The sequence below is a fragment of the Labrus mixtus genome, chromosome 16, assembly GCF_963584025.1.
Source record: "Labrus mixtus chromosome 16, fLabMix1.1, whole genome shotgun sequence".
NCBI classification, from domain to species: domain Eukaryota; kingdom Metazoa; phylum Chordata; class Actinopteri; order Labriformes; family Labridae; genus Labrus; species Labrus mixtus.
In genome coordinates, this window is record NC_083627.1 from 22,616,706 (window position 1) to 22,637,406 (window position 20,701).

The window sequence follows — 20,701 nt, forward strand, 5'->3', positions numbered from 1 at the left end:
TTATTATACAGAGAATACTAAATCTGAGGGAGTCTGTCAGTTAGAAACACTTTTGACCTTCGTTGTTCTGTCAGTAAAGTTCATAAAAGGCCGATCATTAGTTATCGACAGGTTTAACTGTTTTATTATTTTAATATTTTCCTGAAAGTCAAAACTAAAATTTCACAGTTTTTTACTGACAGATAGTTCATGACACATTAAAAAAATATAGAAGTATTCTCATTCTCTTTTCTTTTTTTTTTTATTCACCAAAACGTGCATACACACACTCGCACATTTAAAAAAAAAAAAAAGAGATACGAACAAGAGGGGAACTGTGGTACGATACAGTTTCACAAGCAGATTTCGACAAAAACAAAAGGAAAAGGGTCAATAAATAAAATGAATGAATTAGAAAGAGGGACAAAATAAGGGAATGAGCAAACAGGACAAAGAAAAACATGGGGACAGTATAGTAACAAAATTATGTAAAACAAAACTGGTGGGATAGGTTGTACACATGGTGGTGATTTTTGGTGTGTGGTTCTCATGTCTCTTATAACACATTTCCTCTCCTTCGCTTTGTTTCCTTGTGTCTCTCCATGCATCGCTTGCAGGAGGGACTAAAACAAAAGTGTGGAATGCATGGATGTCATTTAAAAGACTAGGGATGTACCTATAGAAAACAAATTTGAAGTAATCCTCCTAATAAAAAAACAAAGACTGTCCTAATGTCCTCATTCAGCTGAAGTACCTCAATTGACCAGAAGAGAGCAGCAAGGAACAAGCAACACCTAATGGCTTTATTTTTCTCAATCCAGACCAGAGCAGATTGCCTGGAGAGCAGACTGAACTGACTCATGGTTAGAACCAGTGCCCATTACATTTATATTTATCAGATTTCTCCCTTGAAGCCAAGGAAGGAATCCAAACAGGTCTTAATTATATTGGCACTATATATGCAACAGGCAACATAAACTACATTTTATGCCAAACAGTTTGTGGTATATCAGAAAACAAAATTGTTTTTCTCTCTTGTCATTCATCTGATGTAGGCTGGAGTGTGAAATAGTTATTCTTGGATATTAGGAGAAATCCGGATTCAATTTTCACCTGATGTGAGTTTGTGTTTTCACACTTACTTTGATTGTTGCATATTTAGTCGTGGACAAACACTGTAAGTCAGAAGAGAAAAGGTTTGGATTTCATCAACGTTTTCAAGAGGTTTACATATAACATAGTGTTAAAGAATGAGTAAGGCCTAATGGCTGCAAAAGGTCAGTGCAGCTTTAAATTTCACTTTAATAATGTGGCTTTTATTTATCAGAATTAAAATGGGCTTTGTTTTTCCTTCTTCATGTTACTCAGTAATTTCAATTTTAAGTTTAAATAATTACTGAAGATTACAAGGAAATACCTCTTTTATATATGTTATTCTGTATTATTATTGATCATGCATTGCTCCACAAGCAACTCATTTATAGGATTTATCAGATATTTAAAGTCTCAATTGCAAATGTGACCACAAACTTAAGCTGTTAAGTAAACCTAGTGGAGTAGAAAGTACAATATTTGCTGTAAAAATGTAAATAGTATCAAGTAAAGTATACGTAAGTTAACTCAGAAGTGTATGGTTACAAGGTTCCAAGACTTGAGCAGCTAACTTGTTCATAAAAAAGACTAACTGTTGTACTTTATGAATACATGTTTTAACATTAAGCATTCTTTAGTCTCAGCAGAGAAAAGAAAAGACACGGTGACAACGGATACCAAACAGCTGCCAAAAAATCTTTATTCAGTTCTAACCAGAAGCCTCCAGAGTTGTCCAGTCACACAGATCGCCCTGGAGGAGGTCGTAACTGCACAGAGTCAAACAACAACAGCACCAGAACGCAATTTGTCAGTAAACACAATTTACAACGAGAACAAAGGCAGTTTTTCTAAACAGAGATCAGATAAGAAAAAAATAAACTGGTACAGGAGTTAACAGTCAGTTGGTATTGATTCTTCTTCGGAAGAAAACAAATCACCATATATTCATAGAAATAGTTTGATTATTTTGTGGAAAAGAATATAAGAAAACATCATTGGTACAACAGAGTATACGATTTGTGACAGAACAGATACGTATTGCAAGTGCTTATTGTGTTGTGTTAACAGTAAAAAAAAATCATTTGTAGACTTAATATGTGACACTGAAAACGGTCTCTGTATGTAATATGATGAAGCAGCCTTTTACATGTGCTGAAAGCGAACATTCGGTTCAAACATGGCTTTGTTTGTGTGTGAGTACAGAAGGCAATAAAGAAAAAACCTTAAGGAATTGTCCAAAATGACTTCCAATCAATCCAATCAGTTTCCTTTTGCATTTAGAGATAACTCTTAGACGAGAACCACTGACACCGCTCTAATGTCTGTGGCTTACAAATGAGCAAGAACTGACAATAAGCTTAGCAGTAATAACAGAAATGGTGTATCTGCCATGCTATTGCTTGGTCAAGTCCTTTGTTTAAGCTAGCTAACGGCAAGAAAAGTTAGTCGTTCTTTGTGTTTTTGCTTAGCTCAGCAAACGTTTTGCTTCTGTAAAGTCGTACCTAATGTAAGAAGAAAGCAGCCACCATCTGTTTAACTAATGTTCAGCAATAAGAAAAGTCTAGTTCAGAGATTGTTTTAGGCAACTAGCTAGATTTTAGCTATTTTCTGACTTTAAGCTAGGCTAAACTAGCTGTCTGAGCTGTAGCTTCGACATGAGAGAGGTCATAATCGTCTCGTCTAACTTTCAGCGAGAAACAGAATCTATTTCCAAACGTTCAAGGTAGTTCAAACTCTGAAAAAGGATTGGGAGTCATTTGTGAGTTCAAATATTGACACAAAAAGAGGACCATGCAATATGTTTTCTTCAGGTGACACTTTAACCTAGGATACCACTAGGTTTCATTTTGAGGTACTTCTGTTGCACTTAATCTGAAATAAACTAAATTCTTTCACTCTTGGCCTTCTCAAAGCCAAATCTTGCTTCTGCAACAACAGAAATAACTCAATGTCTTGACTTATCGGATGTAAAACACTATACTGCTTGTGTAAAACTGATCCATATGTGCTTCCTTCATCCACCCACCCCTCACTGCTTTGAACCTCCTGCACCCTCACAGCGAAAGGAAGCAACCAATTTAATGGACGGCAATGATTCTTATCAGCTCAGGTCACAAATGGAGCCTGTGTACATGTGCTGTTTCTCATCAATTATTCAATGCCTCGGACACATGAACAGCTCCCTGCGCTCCAATAAGAGCGGCCCGAGCATCTTGTACTAGCTTGACTCAGTGATGCCTTGATCTGCACCTTAAACGCCTCAAAGGAGAAGAGACACAAGTGCACAGCATGTGGTTACAGGCAGGATCAGAGTCACTACAATCTCTGCATCTTGTTTAATGTTAGTGAGTTCAAACCAGACGAGATTTGACCTCGAGTTTGTGCATCATAAACATCAGAAATCTTCACTGTGGGCTCCTTATATTTGATTTTGGTAGTGTGATGAAGATAAGCAGGGTGTGAAAAAAAGCAGCAGGGGGGAGGATTATTATGCCATGTAGATAATGCATGAGGTATGACAGCTTGCACATTGAAACTTGTGCATTTATGGCTGCAGGAATGTCTTGATCAGAGACTAGAGATGCACACACACACACACACTCACATGCTCACACTTTTGTTGCACAAACAAACAGAGAGAGAGAAGGTGTAAATGCTACACTGAGCAGATGGGACGTAACCTCAGGCGGTCATCCGAAACACACACTCCATCATGTCATCGCACACATACATTCAATGCTAACTGTGTTTAGACCAGCGGCCTAGCAAGACGCGAGCTAACACCAGCGGACTGCTCACATCATTACAGGATGAGACCGGAAGCCACAGGGACATATGTCGAACAGCATGGGTGCATATTGCCATGATGACATGATCCAACACAATTGGCGCTCTCACACACACACACACACACACACACACACACACCTCGTTCACTCATAATGTTGTTAATGTGTGTGTGTGTTGCGAGGTCCAGGTTGTGTAGCATCAGCTCATGCATATGTGTAGTGAAAGGAGTCTTGCCCGATAGCCATTTCTGAAAAAAATTAAAAAACACAGGCGACAAACGTTTGCAGCTGAGATATTTAGTTGCATATTGGAATGCTTTCTTAACAGATTCCTTTTGATAAATGATGCAGAGTGATATAAATGTTGTAGCTGTTGGGAAAGGAGGAGAGCCTTGCAGAATATGAGGCGCACCCCCCCCAAAAGCGCAGAATGATAAAATGTTTTTCTTATTCACCCTGCAGTCATGAGACACAAAGCCTCATGAAAACATACTGTTACTCCTGATGACCCACGAGGAAGTACACCTGTGGGACTCATGCTGGAGCATATGAACCAAGCTAGCAGACTTATAAAACCAGCAGATTGGTGAGGAGAGGCCTTTGGGAGACGAGTATTCCTGTTAGAGCTGACACTGTTTGAGATATGAGAGCACTCCTGTGTTGTAAATAAATGAAACCCTCTCCTTCACCGTTGTTGTTTCAGGATCAGGAATTCGAGCCAAATTTAGGGGCCATGATGCCAGAACAGCGCAGGACTTTGTTAGCATATGAAAATATTTCCTTGTTTTACTGCAGGGATTTTAAATACTTTATAGTTTAGTCCTGCATTCACTGTTCACTTGAATGCCACATATAAAGCCAAATCTTTTTCAATGACATCAGAGCTACTCTCATGTCTGAACAGTTAGTATGTAGGTTAGCTGGAGCAGCTGGTTAGCTTAGCATGGCTTTGACGCTGGAAATGCTCAAACAGCCTGGCTCTATCAGAGGATAACAAATGTCCTGTCCCTACCAGTACTTCATGGGTTCACTTATTAACATGCCAAGTGTTGTTTGTCCAATATAATTTAAAAAGAAGTAAAGATTTATGTGAACCGTTTGCTGGTTTTGATCAATAGCTTTCTGGAGTCACCACTGGTAATCTCTTGCAGTTTCAAAGCTGCTAATGTTAGCTATATCAGCCAACATGCTTACAACTGTGGCTTCCCATACTTGACACTAAAGTGGTATTAATCCTCCCAATAAGCTAACCAAGAAAGCACATTTTCCCCAAAATGTCAGACTATTCCTTCACAAGTCCTCAATGTTTTGACACTGAACTAAAATTTGAAGCCGCCCTGCTCATTGAATGAACGAAAAACATCTTCACCATTTATGCCAGAGAAGGCGGTTATCATAAAACCCACTGTATCGCCGAATGCACGGCGCAAGAACAAGATCTGAAGAAGGACAATGTGTTGCATCTATATGTTTTAGTTTTACAGTCTGGAAAAACACAATCAAACATTTACATTTAGAGGCTTCAAAAGGATATCAAATGCAACATACTATGTCAGCAAATCAGGGTGGAGAGCAGCCACTGCCAAATGAAGCCTCGTCGTTTACTGAAGCTTTAAAAAAAACTCTGGAGTGCTGTAAACCGATGTGGGGAATAGGGGAATGTAAAATAGTCAAAGAGCTTTTGGAAAGCCCTGAAATAAGTTAAACTATCATACTGCAAGAGTGCCACTGGTATTTAGTCTCAGATTACAGGTCGATGGAAGGAATCAAAGGTGACTCTCTTTTTATAGATTTGAAAAACACGAGGTAAAGTTTTATTTTCTGTACACCAATCTTGAGTTTTGAAAAACCCAATAAAGCGTGTAGTTTAAACTAAATACACTGAGGCAACCCCGGCTGCTCCCAACCCCCGTCATCGACGTCAAAGCACAAATAGAGCACATTTATATAAAGTCTCATAATTTCCTTATTTGCATGCACATGCAGTATTAAAAATACAGTTAGACCAGAGCATATAGCTTATATACTATTTGAGAAAAAGAGTGTAAAAATCCAGTGCGACAGTCATTGAGTTCTTGAGGTCTACATGATTGTAATCCATTAAAACAGCCAATGAGATGATCCCAATAACAGAGAGGGCGGGGTCAGCGCTCTCTGTGTTGCATATCGAAGCTTTAAAAGATGGAGCTGAGGCAGAAAAAAGTCAATATTGTGAGTAATCAAATCCAATGATAGACTTCAGCATGATGAGGGTGTTTGTCTTCCCTCTATTTGTTTCATCTTAATATTCCTCCACCTTCACACAAAGAAAGTGATGCCTTTCATTTGAGGTGTAAATAAACGAGCAGCTCCGCGATAAAAAAAAAAAAAGGGATCATCTCACTGTTTGTTTTACAAGCTGTTTGTTACATGAGGTTTCCTTGATTTCCCAAACATTTCTAGAATGCGACACAACAGCGATTCTTCACATTGACATACATTTATCTACAAGCCCTTGTACAAAAGGGAGAGAGGAGTCATGTTTGGGAAAACAAAGAGGAGGAGAAACAACAGACAAAGAAAAGAAAACACATTTGAAACACAGTATCATAAGTTTGGAAATCGGAAAAAATCGTTTTACAGTTAAAAAGTAGAAAAATCACTCTTAGACCTTGCAACATCTTTCTAGAACCAGCGAGTGACCAAAAGGTTCTCTGAACGCAACTCACAGGACGTTTTCTTTGTATCACAAATCTTTGAATTACAAGGTTTAGATTTTTAAAAAATGCAGAACTCAGACTAGCCAGCACCAGAGACATTCCTGCATCGCTGCTGTGGTCCTGCATATCACAGCAACCCTCCTGCAAACAGAGCTCCAAGAAACTCTGCACTCTTCAAGGCACATTCAGGACTCCTCTATTCCTCCAAAGGTAACAATAATGGGGATGGAAACACATATTAAGACATTTCTTCTTTCTTTCTTTTTTACATTGTAATCTTCTAGGGGAAAAAAAAAACCTCTATCAAAGCCCTCCTCCTCCTCCTCCTTCACATTCCTGAATGAACGAAGGACAGAGGGTGCCTCCTCTTGCTCCAGCTTCGACAGCCGATAGGAGCCGAATCACATAATCTTGCCTGACACCATAGTTGCCATGGCAACTAGCGCTACAGTCGGTGGGAGGTGGACTCTTTGAGGACACGCTGCTTACTCAATCCATACTGAGGGTCATGCGAGGCGATGCCATGACGAGTCAGGTGTGCTCAAGCGTGCAAACAGTCCATCTCTGAGTTTAAAAAAAAAAGATAATTACAGGTTAAAATGAGTTTACAGGTACTGCCTCATGAGCGCCACCTGCTGTCAGAGTGTGATAACATGCTATTTCTGAAATAAACAAGAGTGGTAAATGCTAGCAAGGAAGAAAATATGTTTTCTCACCTGCTAGAAAGAAGCTGGCCTACGGAAGCCTGAAGTGGACATGCACCAATACTGTATTAAATCCATTTTCCAGTAATAATGACTCATTTCCAGTGTTGTTCTCTTGAGATCTCAACTGATTTATCTCTTTAACTCAAGATAATACTTTTCCAGTGAAATTACTTCATTTCAGATGTTTTTCTCGAGATCTCAAATTACTTTGGTCTTTATCTTAGTATAACAAAGCTGTATTTCCTTTCATCATAGACTAATTTAACTCATTATTTTGAGATAACAAAGCTTGATTTCTTGTGATAACGGGTTTCATGCTGTCTAGAAAACAAAATAGGCTGGACAACGTGAAAGTCCAGACCACAACATACCATGCTGCTATCACACTAACGCTAAATTAAGACTATTTCTAACTTTGTTTGTGACTCTGAGGATAAGTAAACAGGAACAACAGGAAATGACTTATTATAAAAGAATATGTATGTAAAAAAAAAAGGAAATATGTATGGATGCATGACCGCTTAGGGCTTCCTTACTGGGCAGCTAATCTGTAGCCACAAACGTTTTGAAGGCTGACCTCAGCTCCTGCATGTTGTACAAACATTTTAAAAAAGAAAATTGGAGAAGTCCGGGATATAACACAAAAATACTGACACACACGTTTACTGTAGCTTAGATATACTGCACTGCAGGGTTAATCTGTACATATAGTAGCATATATTGACCTATACGCGGATGATATAAAGCTGTAATAAGTGTTAGCCTCTTGTCACAAACAAGTCTTGTCATGAATGAAACATTAATCTGGGTACGGATCAGGTCCATAAACCAGGAGGGGGGCTCATCAAACTGTCAATGCATGAACTGCTGTTAAAGCCATCACAGCTCGGCGCAGAGCTAAACTGGAACGTGGATGCATAGGTGTGTGTGTGTGTGTGTGTGTGTGAGGACATGAGCACTGAGGGTTCCTCGTAACTCACTAGAGTTGATTTCTATAACCTCAGTAAGCAGAATAATTCTTTCTTGCTTTATTCAGATGATCAATCATAGCTGGTGGCTAGTAGGTAGTTGGGGGGGGGGGGGGGGGGGGGGGGCTGCACACTGAGAGAACAAAAGCCAGGACAGCCGCTGACGCTCCTCATAAGTATTCATATCACTCTCACCGAGGCAACAAGACCGCCTATTGTGACTCTTTGATAGCAGTTTTAACTCTGCTGTGCCAACACATGTTTTCAACGGGAGCACCCCCCCCCCCCCCCCCCCCCCGTTCACAAGCACGCATGTTTTGCTGGCTCGCAGGATTGAGGGGCTCACTGCTGCTCTTATATGAGCTAGTTGGATGATCACATCAGGAGGAGGAAAAAGCATATGGCATGTTTGGCATCATTAAAGTGTCAATTTGGGAGTTCAATTATGAGTCTTGATCCCTCTGTGTCTGCCAGTTTTGCCCAAAAAGGAGTTTTAATTCTACAGCATCCCAAACAAATCCCAAACAAATCTGCAACATGTTGATGTGTTGGGCACAAAGTCATTTTCTTTGAATATTGAATTTGTTTTGGGCTTTAACAGAAGTACTTTGATGTTTGCATTTAAGATTAAGATATAATAAAAAGAAACATTATAATCTTAAGAGAGAGAGCATTGTAGCAACCAAAATTGAACAGTCGAAATGGATCAAAGAGCAGGACAGAGAGCTGTTTTTTTTTCTGTAGGAGCCACTCACGACCTTGTGTCTGGACACTTGGTAGACTTGAGGCAGGTTGTTTTTATTTTCATGTTCTACAGCATAACAATGTGTACAAAATGGAGTGAAAATGACACATGGGATTATAGCACCTCCATTTCTCCCCGGCCGAGGCCACAAGCACCTGCATGTACAGAATGCAAGAAGAGACGTGCGGCTAAGTGTCTTTGAACACTCGAGTCGTCTCTGTAACATTGGCAGTGAGTGGAACCAGGATGATCGATGCGGGACAGGACCCGGTCCTCGAAACAAACCCCAGAGTCTCTCACTGAACTACATCTTCTGACTTTGTTTTACAAATGGCAGCAAATATCCTTTAGAGATCTTATGGGTTTAGCTTAGGTGTGTTTATTTCAGCCAATATAAGCATGTTGTAACACATTCCAATTGGTGGCCACAACTATGACCATGAGGACGCTTCTGGAGAATCAGCTGCCTGGAGATGCTGCCATTTAAAAAAAGATATAGTGTTGATGCTTCCAATGCATGCTCTGTTGGAACTTGTTCCTGGACCGAGCCCCGACAGGGATCTGATTGGCTGCCAGATGTTTCCCAAAACACCACTGGAGGAGACTGTCAGGACACACACATGAAGCACCACAAAGATGGAGAAAGGGCATTGGGTAGTGCATGGAGTTGAAAAAAAAAAACAAAAAACAAACTTCGGCCACATCCAGCCCTTAAGGTCTGGAGCAAGAAAAACAACAAAGTGTGTTTCCTCGTCAACCTGCACACACCCTGACAGGGAAACGCCACAGGCCGTTTGATAAAAGGTGTGTCAAGACTCCTTTAGAGGCATGCATGAAGGGGAGGGGTGGGCAGAGCACCGAGCTTCAGTGGCAGCCCCGCACACTTCGCCCCGAGGCTCCTTCACGTTCACTCACAGGAGTGTGTGTGACTGCAACACAAACACCCCGAGATGTCAATCAAACTAATTGCAAGTGGGCCTGCGTGACACCGCGAGACGAGAATTGGAAATAAGATAAAGGTTTTCTAATCAACTGCGGTGTTGGAGCGCTTAGCGGCAGGCAGCGGGGAGCGTGACGTGAAGGAGCTGGAGGCGGGAGCTTGCGGGTCACATCCACAGAAAAAGAGCAAAAACAAGCTTAATTATTCCTCACTCCCTCCCACAGTAACAGTTAGTACAAAAATGCATCAGCAGAACATGAAAACAAAATCAATAAACGGCATATCAATTCATACATATATATCTGTATATATATGAAAAATAAAAACAGCCAAATCAATGTCTTTTCAAAGTTTCTTCTTTACGTACATATAGATTTGTCTTTCTTAAACAATAATAGGATCAGGTGGAGATAATCTAAATATTTTCTTTTCTGACACATCAATGTAATGACACAGAAGAAGCACGATGATTTTAAAAGAGTGACTTTAAGGCTATTCCTATATTTTTAAATAATAGTAGCCGGACAGGTTAAACGGTACATTATTTCCTCACGTAACATCATAGCTGAACCTGTCTTGTTCATAAGATGGCAAATGTAACGACCGAGCTAGCTGGCCATAAACATGGAGCTTATAGAGAATACAAGAACTACATATATATATATGTACATGAAATGACAAAAAAAAGGAAAGAAAAGAAAATAAAGAAAGAAATAACAAGAGCTACGATTTTCAGGTGCTGAAGTTGTGTGTATCAATGAGCGAGCATGCGAGTTTATTAGCTGGTGTTGGTTTGCACTGATTCTGGGGTTGAATGTGTGGAACAGAATAAAATGCATCAGCGTGCATTCAAATGAATTAGCTTGAAGCAAGATGCTAAATGCAGGAACAGAATCACAATGTGCCTCTTGGTAACACCGGTCATTTCTGAAGGTGACAAAAGAGTCGGTCCATTCATCCCAACAAAGACAACATCTGTAAACTATTTGGCTTTGTGATTTTGTTTCCTGCCTTTAAGCCAACATGGAGGCAGGAAATTAAACAAACATTCATATGAAATTCAGATAACTGCATTGTTTTTTTTTTGTTTTTTTTTGACCAATTAAAACTCTGATCATCTCTCATCAGCAACAAGGTAACATGCTGAACATAAGGACCTTTATGAAAGCTGGCGCCAAAAGCGTTGCTTGAAGTAAGTGTGCAGTGCACGTGAAACAACAAAGCAGTGAGCCAATCAAGTACTTTGAACTTTTTCTGCCCTTGGAGCAAATAATGGTTCAATAATTTGCTTCTTCCTTCCTCTTATGACCGCTTAAGTTGGAAACAAAGAGTGCTTTGGAAAGAAAGAACTTTTTACTCTTGAAGTAACCACAAGTGTTAAGTGCTCCATTACTCATATACAGTACAAGTGCCTCACTTTTGGTTTTTAGCCCTCCTCCTTTGTGGCAAACGTAAACACAAAGATACTTTGTTCCCTTTGAAAGGTGTCAAAGTTGGTTGAGAAGGAGGGCAGCATGTCTCTCTCTCTGTTTGTGGTGAAACATGTTTCTCTTTTTTTATGGCCTTGCACGCTGCTGACTTTATTCTTCCAGCGCTGTCAGGAACGTTTTGAACACACTGTAGTCTGGAGCAGGTGGTATGTAAACAGTCTTGGCTTTGCCAAAAAAAAAGAAGAGAGGGAAAATAAAAATCAACAACAGTGGCACTTTAACAAAAACCAAAAACATAAAGAACTCGATAAAGGAGTTTTTGGTTGCAAAGTTGTCATGTGTAATGAAAGAGAGAAAGTGTTGAGTTAGTGCCGTGTACAGTTTGAGCTGCTGGTTTTTGCTTTCTGTTGAATCACATCCCTGATAAAAGAAAGAAAATGAAGCTAACTGGATACAAAAAGTGAGATAGAAAACAGTTTCTGTCTCCTGCTTTGATTGTGTGGCCATACCTGTGTTTGCTTCTCATGTGGTATGTAAATGTGGCATGGTGCGGCTGCTATCCCTGACTGTAAAGTGTGTATTTTTTTTGCATTGACCGGTCCACCGTGTGTGTCTCTATTCCTCCCTCTCTTTCTTAGAATCACTTCTGTTCTTTCCTCAGGCTGTCAGGAGCGAGGAGCAGACGAGGAACCAGGTGAGGCTTTGTGATGTCGGTGATAATAGATCACCTGAAATAGTCCAGAAATGAAAGAGATGATGATTGAGCTGAAGGAAGAACAAAAACTGGAACTTTGACCGCTATGCTTTTTTTTTTCTTTTTTTTTTTTACAATATTGTTCAAAAACTGCAGGAGGTGCAAGAAGCCCATTCTTCTTTTGGGTCCATTTTTCTTTTCTTTTAATAAAACAACAAAAAAAAAAAGGCTTTTGGCCTTTTTTATCTGGACCCCTTCTTTGACTTTCTACTTAAAACCAGAGCTTTACAAAACATAGAAAGATGCAACACTGAACTCAACATAAAAAAAACAGGAGAAATCTTTAGATCTTTTTTTTTCTTTATACTGTATAGCTGCACTAAGTTTTCCCAAAGCTGGAAACGATGGGAATGGCGAGGCAGTAGTGGGAAATCCTGGACAGCACTGTAAAAGTTGACTGTCCCTCGGTTCCTCCCACTGCTGGAATGGTTCAGTGGAGCTGAGGAGGAGGGGCATCCACAGGGGGCGGAGCTGGAGCTTGACGGACAGTTGCGATTTTGAAGAAAAACCAAATGCATGCAAAACGATGCCCCTCCCTGCTTTGTGGTGAAACGGCTGTGGGCGTAGAGCGCCTTGTCATAACTGGAGAACGCTCAGTCGGTGAATCTCTGACAGGCCTTTTTCCAGCGGCAGGCGGTGCACCACATGTCTCGGTTCTCCATGCCATACACCTTTCGGCACTTCTTCCCTTCACCACGCACCTTCCGACTGTAGAGAGGGGACAGAGGTTAAGTGATTAAACCGAAAAGATTGTGTTTAAAAAAAAAATAATCATAACATGTGCAAGCAAGAATCAAACGGGCAGAAAACTGAGGTAAAAAATGATGCTTGAGATTCCCCTCATAGAACCAATCAAAATAAATGCTGTATTGTATAAAAATGCTTTAGAGTACTCTCACAGGTAAAGATTTAGAAATTGATTAAATCTACTGTTCTTTTTCAGAAATGTGTTTTTCTTTGTTTTTGGCTAGCTGTTTTCTGTTTTTTTTTTATTCTTCTTTGGCGAGTTGTTTCCACTTCTTCCCAGTGATTATGTGGTAACTTCAAAAGCAAACTGTATTTCTCAAGATGTTAGGAAACTTTTCCATTCTGTAACGTGAGTTATTAACAAATAACAAATAAACCACCATCAACAAGCAACAGTCCTTTACTCCTTTAATGATGTTTGTGTCCTAATGTGGTACAGAAGGGATGCACTAACTCAACAATCTTCAACAGCTTGGTTTGTTGTTGAAGTGGATAAGACAAATCTGAAGCTGCCAACTTTTAATGCCTCATTTTTAATAAAAGCTAATTTAGCAAGCTGATTTGTAAGAGTCAGTATTGTATGTTTTTAACACATGAAGTGATGTAACTCAGGTAGATTTAGTTCAAGTAGAAAATCCTTTTAGGAACATTCCTTGGATTCATCTGAAGTTAAATTGACAAAGTAAATGTCAAGTACGACACAGCAGGCAGTAAGGACTCAGTACCTGAGGGCGGTGGTGGCTCTGGGAGGAGACGAGAGGACAGAGATGGTCTGAGAGCGCTGCTCACCGAAGCCCTGGCTTTTACTGGGAGACATCTGAAGAGGAGAGACACGTCTGAGGTTATAAACACAGAATCACTCCGTGTGGCAGAGAATCATTGGTGTGCATTAGTGTTTCCTCACTGTGCTTCCGGTGAAGGTGACGGGCGGAGACTGCCAGGAGATGCTGAAGCTGGAGCTGTTGGTGGGAGTGAAGCTGGTGGAGGCCGAGCTGGTCGAGTTACTGCCGTTTGACGGGATTGACACCGGAGCCGTGGCCTGAGGTCAAAGGTCAAAAGGGACGGTTTTTATGACCCCAAAAGATCTGGTATTAAAATCTAGCACTTTCACTTCTTTCTTTTCAATCAATCTGTGTTTTAAATGAGATTTATGTTTTCAAACATTATTAAAAGAAAACCTGGAAACCTTTGAGAATAACTCATCTCAATGTAAGGCATGTCCAAAGTCGAGATAAAATAATGTTCTTTCAAAGTGAAACTAAGCCTCAAACTTAGCCTAATAAATAGATCGGCTTGTTTTTCAGTAAAAGTTTCTGCAATATTTTCATTGCACACTTTAGGGATCTCAACTTGTAAACACTATACAAGTAACTAAGGGTTGATAATACCATACCATATATCAAAACCCATTTGTTCAAGATCGCCTACTCTCTCTAACATTTTAACTGTAATTACACTGTCCTACATTTCATTTCTTTTATTGTATGCTGATTTTATCCATCGTTGTTTTTTTAAATGTTGATTGTTGCACAGTGTCCTTGTGTGTCTTGAAAGGCGCTTATAAATAAAATGTATCATTATTATTATTATTATTTATTAATACAACATGTAGCTATTCACACTTAACTGTATCATTACTGATTTGAATGGTTAAAATTGATGGGTAGTTTCACTATTCCAGCTACAATGACTTCTTCAGAGCTGCTGCTGTGTTGATAAACCTCAACCCTCAACCGGGCCACACGTTGCTGTGACATCATCTGTGTGTTTTTAACACTCTGGCATAAAATCAGTATAACAAAGAACCTCAGAGTAGTGTGTATTTGGGAACTGTGTGGCATGAGGACTATGTTATGGTGTGTATTGATCGAGAGAGTGCATTGAAACTTCATGCCTACGTTGACCGTAGCATTGATTTTAATCTTGGCCATGTGCATCAGTGTGTGTTTCTGTTTGTGTACATGCACACATTTCCTCTGCTCCCTGCTGACCTGGTAGGCGTGGTCCGTGTGGATGAGGTAGAGAGCGCTGGGCGCAGAACGGCTGAGCGGGGTGCTGCCACCAGCGTGAGGCTCCTTGGTGTCGGAGGACTGCGGAGATCTGTTGGAGTCGGCCAGCTGGTTGAGAGACGGGAGAGGGGAGGGGGGAGGAGGAGGGGCAGAGAGGAGGGACGGGGACACGGGGGACAGGCTGCTCAGCCCATCGGCCACTGAGTCTGTGTTGAGCTTGATCTCTGTGTAGTAGAAGTCCTCCTCGCCGTCGCTACAGTCTGAGTCACAGTTACGCCTGAAGACAGAGAGAAACACAAAGTCGGTCAGTCAGTGAGTCAGTCTGAACTGAAATAGAACATTTAAAAGATAACTGAGGGGTTAACAAGAAACAAGCGACAACAGCTCAGATCTTTGTTCATCAATAAGAGGACGATTATTTCTAACATGAAACTGATATTCAGTGTTTTTGATGGTTTTAATAATCATGTGAATATGTGCTTTACAGATGAGATCTCTGCAGATAATTCAACTCCAAAAAGAAACACAAATATGTAAACAATAAACACTGTGAGAAACAAAACATAAAAACAGGTCTTATGTTTAGGGATGGAGTTTGTAATAAGCTCCATAAGGACCCTAATTCTGCATTTTTTTAAACCCAGAAATCAATAATGTTTGGGCTTATCGATACTGCTCTCGAGTCTCGTGGGTAACACGGTTTCTTTAGTCTAGTCACGTCTTTTAAATGAAAAGATTGGTGCACAAATATACATTTATCTTCTAAAAAAAGGTCGTTTTTTTGTGTAAAATGTAGCTCCCAGCCAACGAGCACATCGGCTCTGTTAATCAAATTTAAAGAATCAAATTTAGCAGCAGTCCTGCATGCTGTCATCCTCAACTCAAAGCAGCCAGAACATGCAAACTTTGTAGCAAGTCCCGTTATTTAAAAATAGTAATCCAATGCTGTAATCGGCAGAATAAAATCTAGTTAGCCGACTAAACCAGGGGACATTAAGGTGTGTTCAAGGTCGGGTCGGTAAAATGACTTTCAAGCAAAGGTAAATGAAACGCCATCATGCTGTGTCCAAATATAATGTCAAGAAAAGGCTAATCAGGGTTTTGGTCAGAAACTTGAACAAATAATTCATTTGTTTGGAGGAGGAATTTGTTTGTTTTCTGAAAAGTATAAAATAGAAATACAGGTTCTTTAAAAACCATTTCGGTCGTCTCGTCTTTCCACTTAATAATCGAAAAATAGTATCATGAGCGGTAGTCTAAAGAAGAGGTCAGAGAAGAGAAGTAGACTAGTTAAGGTATGCTGTGTGTGTGTGTGTGTGTGTGTGTGTGTGTGTGAGTGTAGTTCCCTCACCCCAGGTGGATGGTGCGGATGTGTCTCTGAATGCCAGCAGCCGTACTCAACACCTTGCCACAGTTCTTCCACAGGCACTTGAACATCACCTTCATGGAGTTCTGCAGGAGACACACAGAGAACAGCAGCTGCAGTCAGAGGAGCTCAGACATGGGTTCATGCTGACAGTCATGTGTAAAGACTAAAGTACACCTCTTCACACTACATCCTCCTTATATACAGTAGAAGAATGAAAACTGGAAACTAACTATAATGTACTTCACTTTTAATGGAGCGTTCTACTCTAACATGTATCTGTGCTGAGTGAGCACAGTTATTACAGTTAATATATCTACTTTAATTACAACACTGGTGGCTTACTGGTGCATTGTTTTTCATTGAGCCCCCTGCCCGCCCCCTGCCCGCCTGCCTCCCGGCCCTGTGCCTTTTGTAAATGCTCTTACAGGGCTGTCCATCAAACTATTGTTGAGGGGGCTGATTTAATTTTGACAAAATGTTGTTTTGTTATTATTTTTTTTTATTATTTCTTCTCCTTCAGAATTGCATGCACACACAACAATCATCTGTCCCCCGTGCATTGTTTTGTGTTTGGGTAACAAAAGGCCTGTTCTGTGTGTGTGTGTGTGTGTGTGTGTGTGTGTGTGTGTGTGTGTGTGTGTTTCCTTTATAGAAGCATTTCACAGTTAATTAAATGGTGAGCCCTAAATGCCATTGTCTTGCCAAGAGGAGTAAGTAGATCATTTCATGTGAAACCTCTGCATCATACATAAAGCGTCTTGTGTTTTCTGTGAGTCAACTATATTATTATGCTTTTGATCATTGTTTTTTGTCTCCAGTTTATCCCATTTTAATTCTTCATGCATAACATTCTGTTCTTTTTCTGTTTGTGATAAGTCCCCAATTAAAACAGTGCGGACGTGGAGCCAACCCAAGTCCTTATCGATTTGTCAAGGATACACAAAGCCGACGGGATCTTTATGTTTGTTGTTGCAGGTATTTAAAATCATTACTGCTGTTGTGGGGCAGAAGCATGAGGAGTAATTATGAAGGGTGAATGCCTGGGGAGGACACATACATACACAGTATAGAGTTTATGTTGAGTTTGGGGGAAAAAGGGAGAGAATGTAAGGAGGGATGGATGGAAGACGCTGACAGCCAATGCCAAACTAGCGAGAAGGAGCGCTGATAAGGAGAGAGGGAGAGGTAAAGAGAGTAGGAGAGGCAGCGAAGATTTATACATCTGAAAAAATAATGAGAGTGACACGGAGCTGTGGATGGGATGGAGCTGTCAGAGTGTGTAGAAAAAAATGAAGACAAGCAGAAATGAAGAGTCTGTGTGTTGAATAAAAACATCTGGACAACAAAGACTAAACAACCACTGGAGCAAGAGGCTGGGTGTCCTTTCCTGTCCTATCCCCCCCCCCGCCAATCAGTCAGCGTCCAAACCACATCCATAACCTTGGTGGTTAATATCACAGTGTGAAATCATCGAGCTGCATCAGACAGCCAGTCAGCTCAAACCCGTTTCTTATTGACCGATCTGCCTGTTTTTCAGGGGGACTGAGCTCCATAAATGATAACCTTCATATTTCTGTTGGGACTGTTTTGAATCTGCTCGAGCACACGAGATCCTCATTATTAATCCCCGTGAGGATTAAGGTGCCAACTGACTGATTTAATAACAAGTCTCAGCCTGGGAGAAAACTGCTTTTAAAATAACTCTGGGGTGTTTTATTGTTTTGAAAGCTAATCTTACCGTCTATTGCATAAAAATATGAGTTAATAGACCAGCAGAGGAATTAAAATGTAATTGTCTCTGCTCAGAATAAAAAGTCTGATGGGATGAAGAAATAATGCTTTTCAAAATGTGTTCATTCACTGAACAAAAAAATGAACTACTTCTTACTTACACTCCATGTAAATCATTCACTATGTAGTTTAATTATTTATAAATAAGGCTGCATACCACCACCTACTGATAAGACTGTGCAGTGAGTGCCATTAAATCTTTCTTGTGCATGTTTTCACAGATTTTTAATCAGATAGGAATATTGGCAGAAATTGTTATTTTCTAGGTGGATGCTGTTATTGAATTTCAAATCCTTTTCTATCAGATCTAAACAGATTGCAGAGTGATGTAAATTATTAATATATTCTGTGTTCAGATATTCAAAAAGATACAACAGGTATTCAAAGGGAATCATTCAGAGTTTGTAGAGTAGGTGGGCTGTGTCTGTTTCACCCTCTGCAAGATGATGAAAGATTGAGCTATTTAAGAAAGTAGGAAAAACTAGAGATTCAACTTCCTGGTTTTTAGTTTGGAATTCTTAATATTCTCTTTATGTATGGCTTTTTTTTCCTAGTAGAAATGCTTTTAACTAGTACTTCACAGAGGATTGCTGTTGACAGTATTCACCTTGCGCTTGCGAGGGATGGGCTCATCAAAGAGCAGGCTGCTGCCATCTTGATCTTCCAGGCTGGGGTCTTCAGGTCCTGCGGGGCCAGGACCCACACCCCCTAGACTGGGCACACGGAAGGGCTTGAAGCTGTCAGCGGAGAGGGGTGGAGAGGGTGTAGAAGGGTTGGACTGGTCACTGGGGGCAGACCAGCTCCAGTAGCCCCCAGAGGAGCTGTTGCTGGAGGGTGTGAAGGGGCCAGCAGAGCCGTTGTCCTTCCACGAACCGCTCTCTGAGAAGATTGATAGGAACAGTGAGCGAGGAGGTGCAGGCATGGAGGGGAGGGAGGAAATAAAGATTAGAAAGGGGGAAGGAGGTGAGAAATACAATTCTAGCATAAAAATAAAGATAAAAATAATATTTTTTAGGGATAATCATAGATGATACAACACACAGCAAAATGTGTGGGTGTTCCTGTTAGTGATAGGAGATCAAGACGTTAGATTAAGATCAGACGGCTCTATTTGCACTTCACACAGAAGAGCCTCCCAGCGTAACTGTCGACTGTGACACAAGGAAATAAAAGGTTACTTTCTTGTGCTGAGATTCCACGGAGACACTTCCAAGGTCTTGTTTTGTTGGATCAAAGAAACGTTTCTTTTGAATATGAGCTACAAAAGAGATTTCACTTTGTGAAGGTTGAAACTGGGGAAAACTTTGGAGTTAATAGAAGTTTGTGTGAAAAAAGGTAGGTGCACTTCTTTTGTTTTGTGTGTGTGTGTGTGTGTGTGTGTGTGTGTGTGTGTGTGTGTGTGTGTGTGTGTGTGTGTGTGTGTGTGTGTGTGTGCATACGTGAGGGAGCCAAACAGAGAAAGTAAGAGTCAAGAGCAGACCTAGTTTGTTTGTTTGTTTGTTTGTTTGTTTTGGCTGCTTGGTGGCTCACTGCCCCACCTTGCATCTTCAAATATTTTTTTATTTTTAAGATTTTGGGCATTTATTGGAGAGAGAGAGAGAGAGAGAGAGAGAGGGAGAGAGTGAGAGAAAGAGAGAGAGAAAGAGAGAGAGAAAGAAAGAGAGAGAGGGAGAAAGAAAGAGAGAGAGAGAGAAAGAAAGAGAGAGAGGGAGAAAGAAAGCGAGAGAGAGAGAGAAATAAAGAGAGAGAGAGAAAGAAAGAGAGAGCGGGAGAAAGAAAGCGAGAGAGAGAGTGGGCAATGAAATGTGGGAAATGAGCCACAGGTCTGGTTCGGATCCGGGCAGCCAGCCTCGAGGAAAAGCCTCTGCTCATGGGCCTCTGCAAACTAACCACTTGACATAAAGGAGGAATTTGATGCAACAACAGTAGAAAGCTGCTCTGATATGGGTTTGGTTTTGGTGTAATGATATCAAATTAGGATTTAAAAAGAGTGTAAAAACACCTTTAATGTCAGTAGAGGTCATTCCATGGCATGGCACCAGCTTCACTAGCATCTCAAAGTCATCTAATTCATAACTACCTCCTGTGTGTACTCGTGGAAATGCACATTATGTGATCTTCAACATGTGTACATGTGCACGACATCTCTATGACTTAATTAAGCTAAAACTGTGCGGTTGGTATTTAAAAGCCACTTTGTGCATGTGTGCATGATGTATGTGATGTACATTTCCCATCCGAGCGCAATGTGTCTGCGAGACTGCGATAACACGTGCGTGGTGGCCGGAGGGTTGGCTGCATGTCTGCTCGGTTGGATGTGAAGTGGGCCGGTTGTGCAGCTGACTATAAGGGAGTTGCATGTGATAGCAGTTTATGGGGCACTTTGGATTTCTGCCACCGTGTCGAGCGGCACGGATCCAGAGCTCTTTGTGTGCCTTTTTTTTTCTGTGGGTTTGCAGAAGTCACCAGTGAGAGAATCCTAAAGCACAGCAGGTGGTGGTAATTTATCAAGTTCAGCTTCCACATGCATTCACAAGATAACAGCTGTGAGGGAATGAAAAGTCACTGTATGGCAGAACATACCAATTATAGGCTAAGGCTGTGCTGCCTTTGTTTACATAAAAAGTTGCTTTATAAAAGAATTGATGGAGAACTTTTGAAGTAAATTAAGACCTATTTATT

At 40.6% G+C, this 20,701-nt stretch overlaps 1 protein-coding gene across 2 annotated transcripts in view; it reads right to left on the reverse strand.

The window, feature by feature from the left end:
- Positions 1–11,269: 11,269 nt before the first annotated feature.
- znf704 (zinc finger protein 704) overlaps positions 11,270–20,701 on the reverse strand; it is a 46,559-nt gene continuing 37,127 nt past the window's right edge. For both annotated transcript variants that reach the window (XM_061059133.1, XM_061059132.1), the window contains exons 4-9: positions 18,627–18,898; positions 16,211–16,311; positions 14,842–15,136; positions 13,755–13,889; positions 13,576–13,667; positions 11,270–12,811 (exon numbers count right to left, since the gene is read on the reverse strand). In XM_061059133.1, coding sequence (XP_060915116.1) covers positions 12,697–12,811; positions 13,576–13,667; positions 13,755–13,889; positions 14,842–15,136; positions 16,211–16,311; positions 18,627–18,898 — 1,010 coding nt within the window. In that variant the 3' untranslated portion in view covers positions 11,270–12,696. The remainder of the gene's footprint in view (positions 12,812–13,575; positions 13,668–13,754; positions 13,890–14,841; positions 15,137–16,210; positions 16,312–18,626; positions 18,899–20,701) is intronic.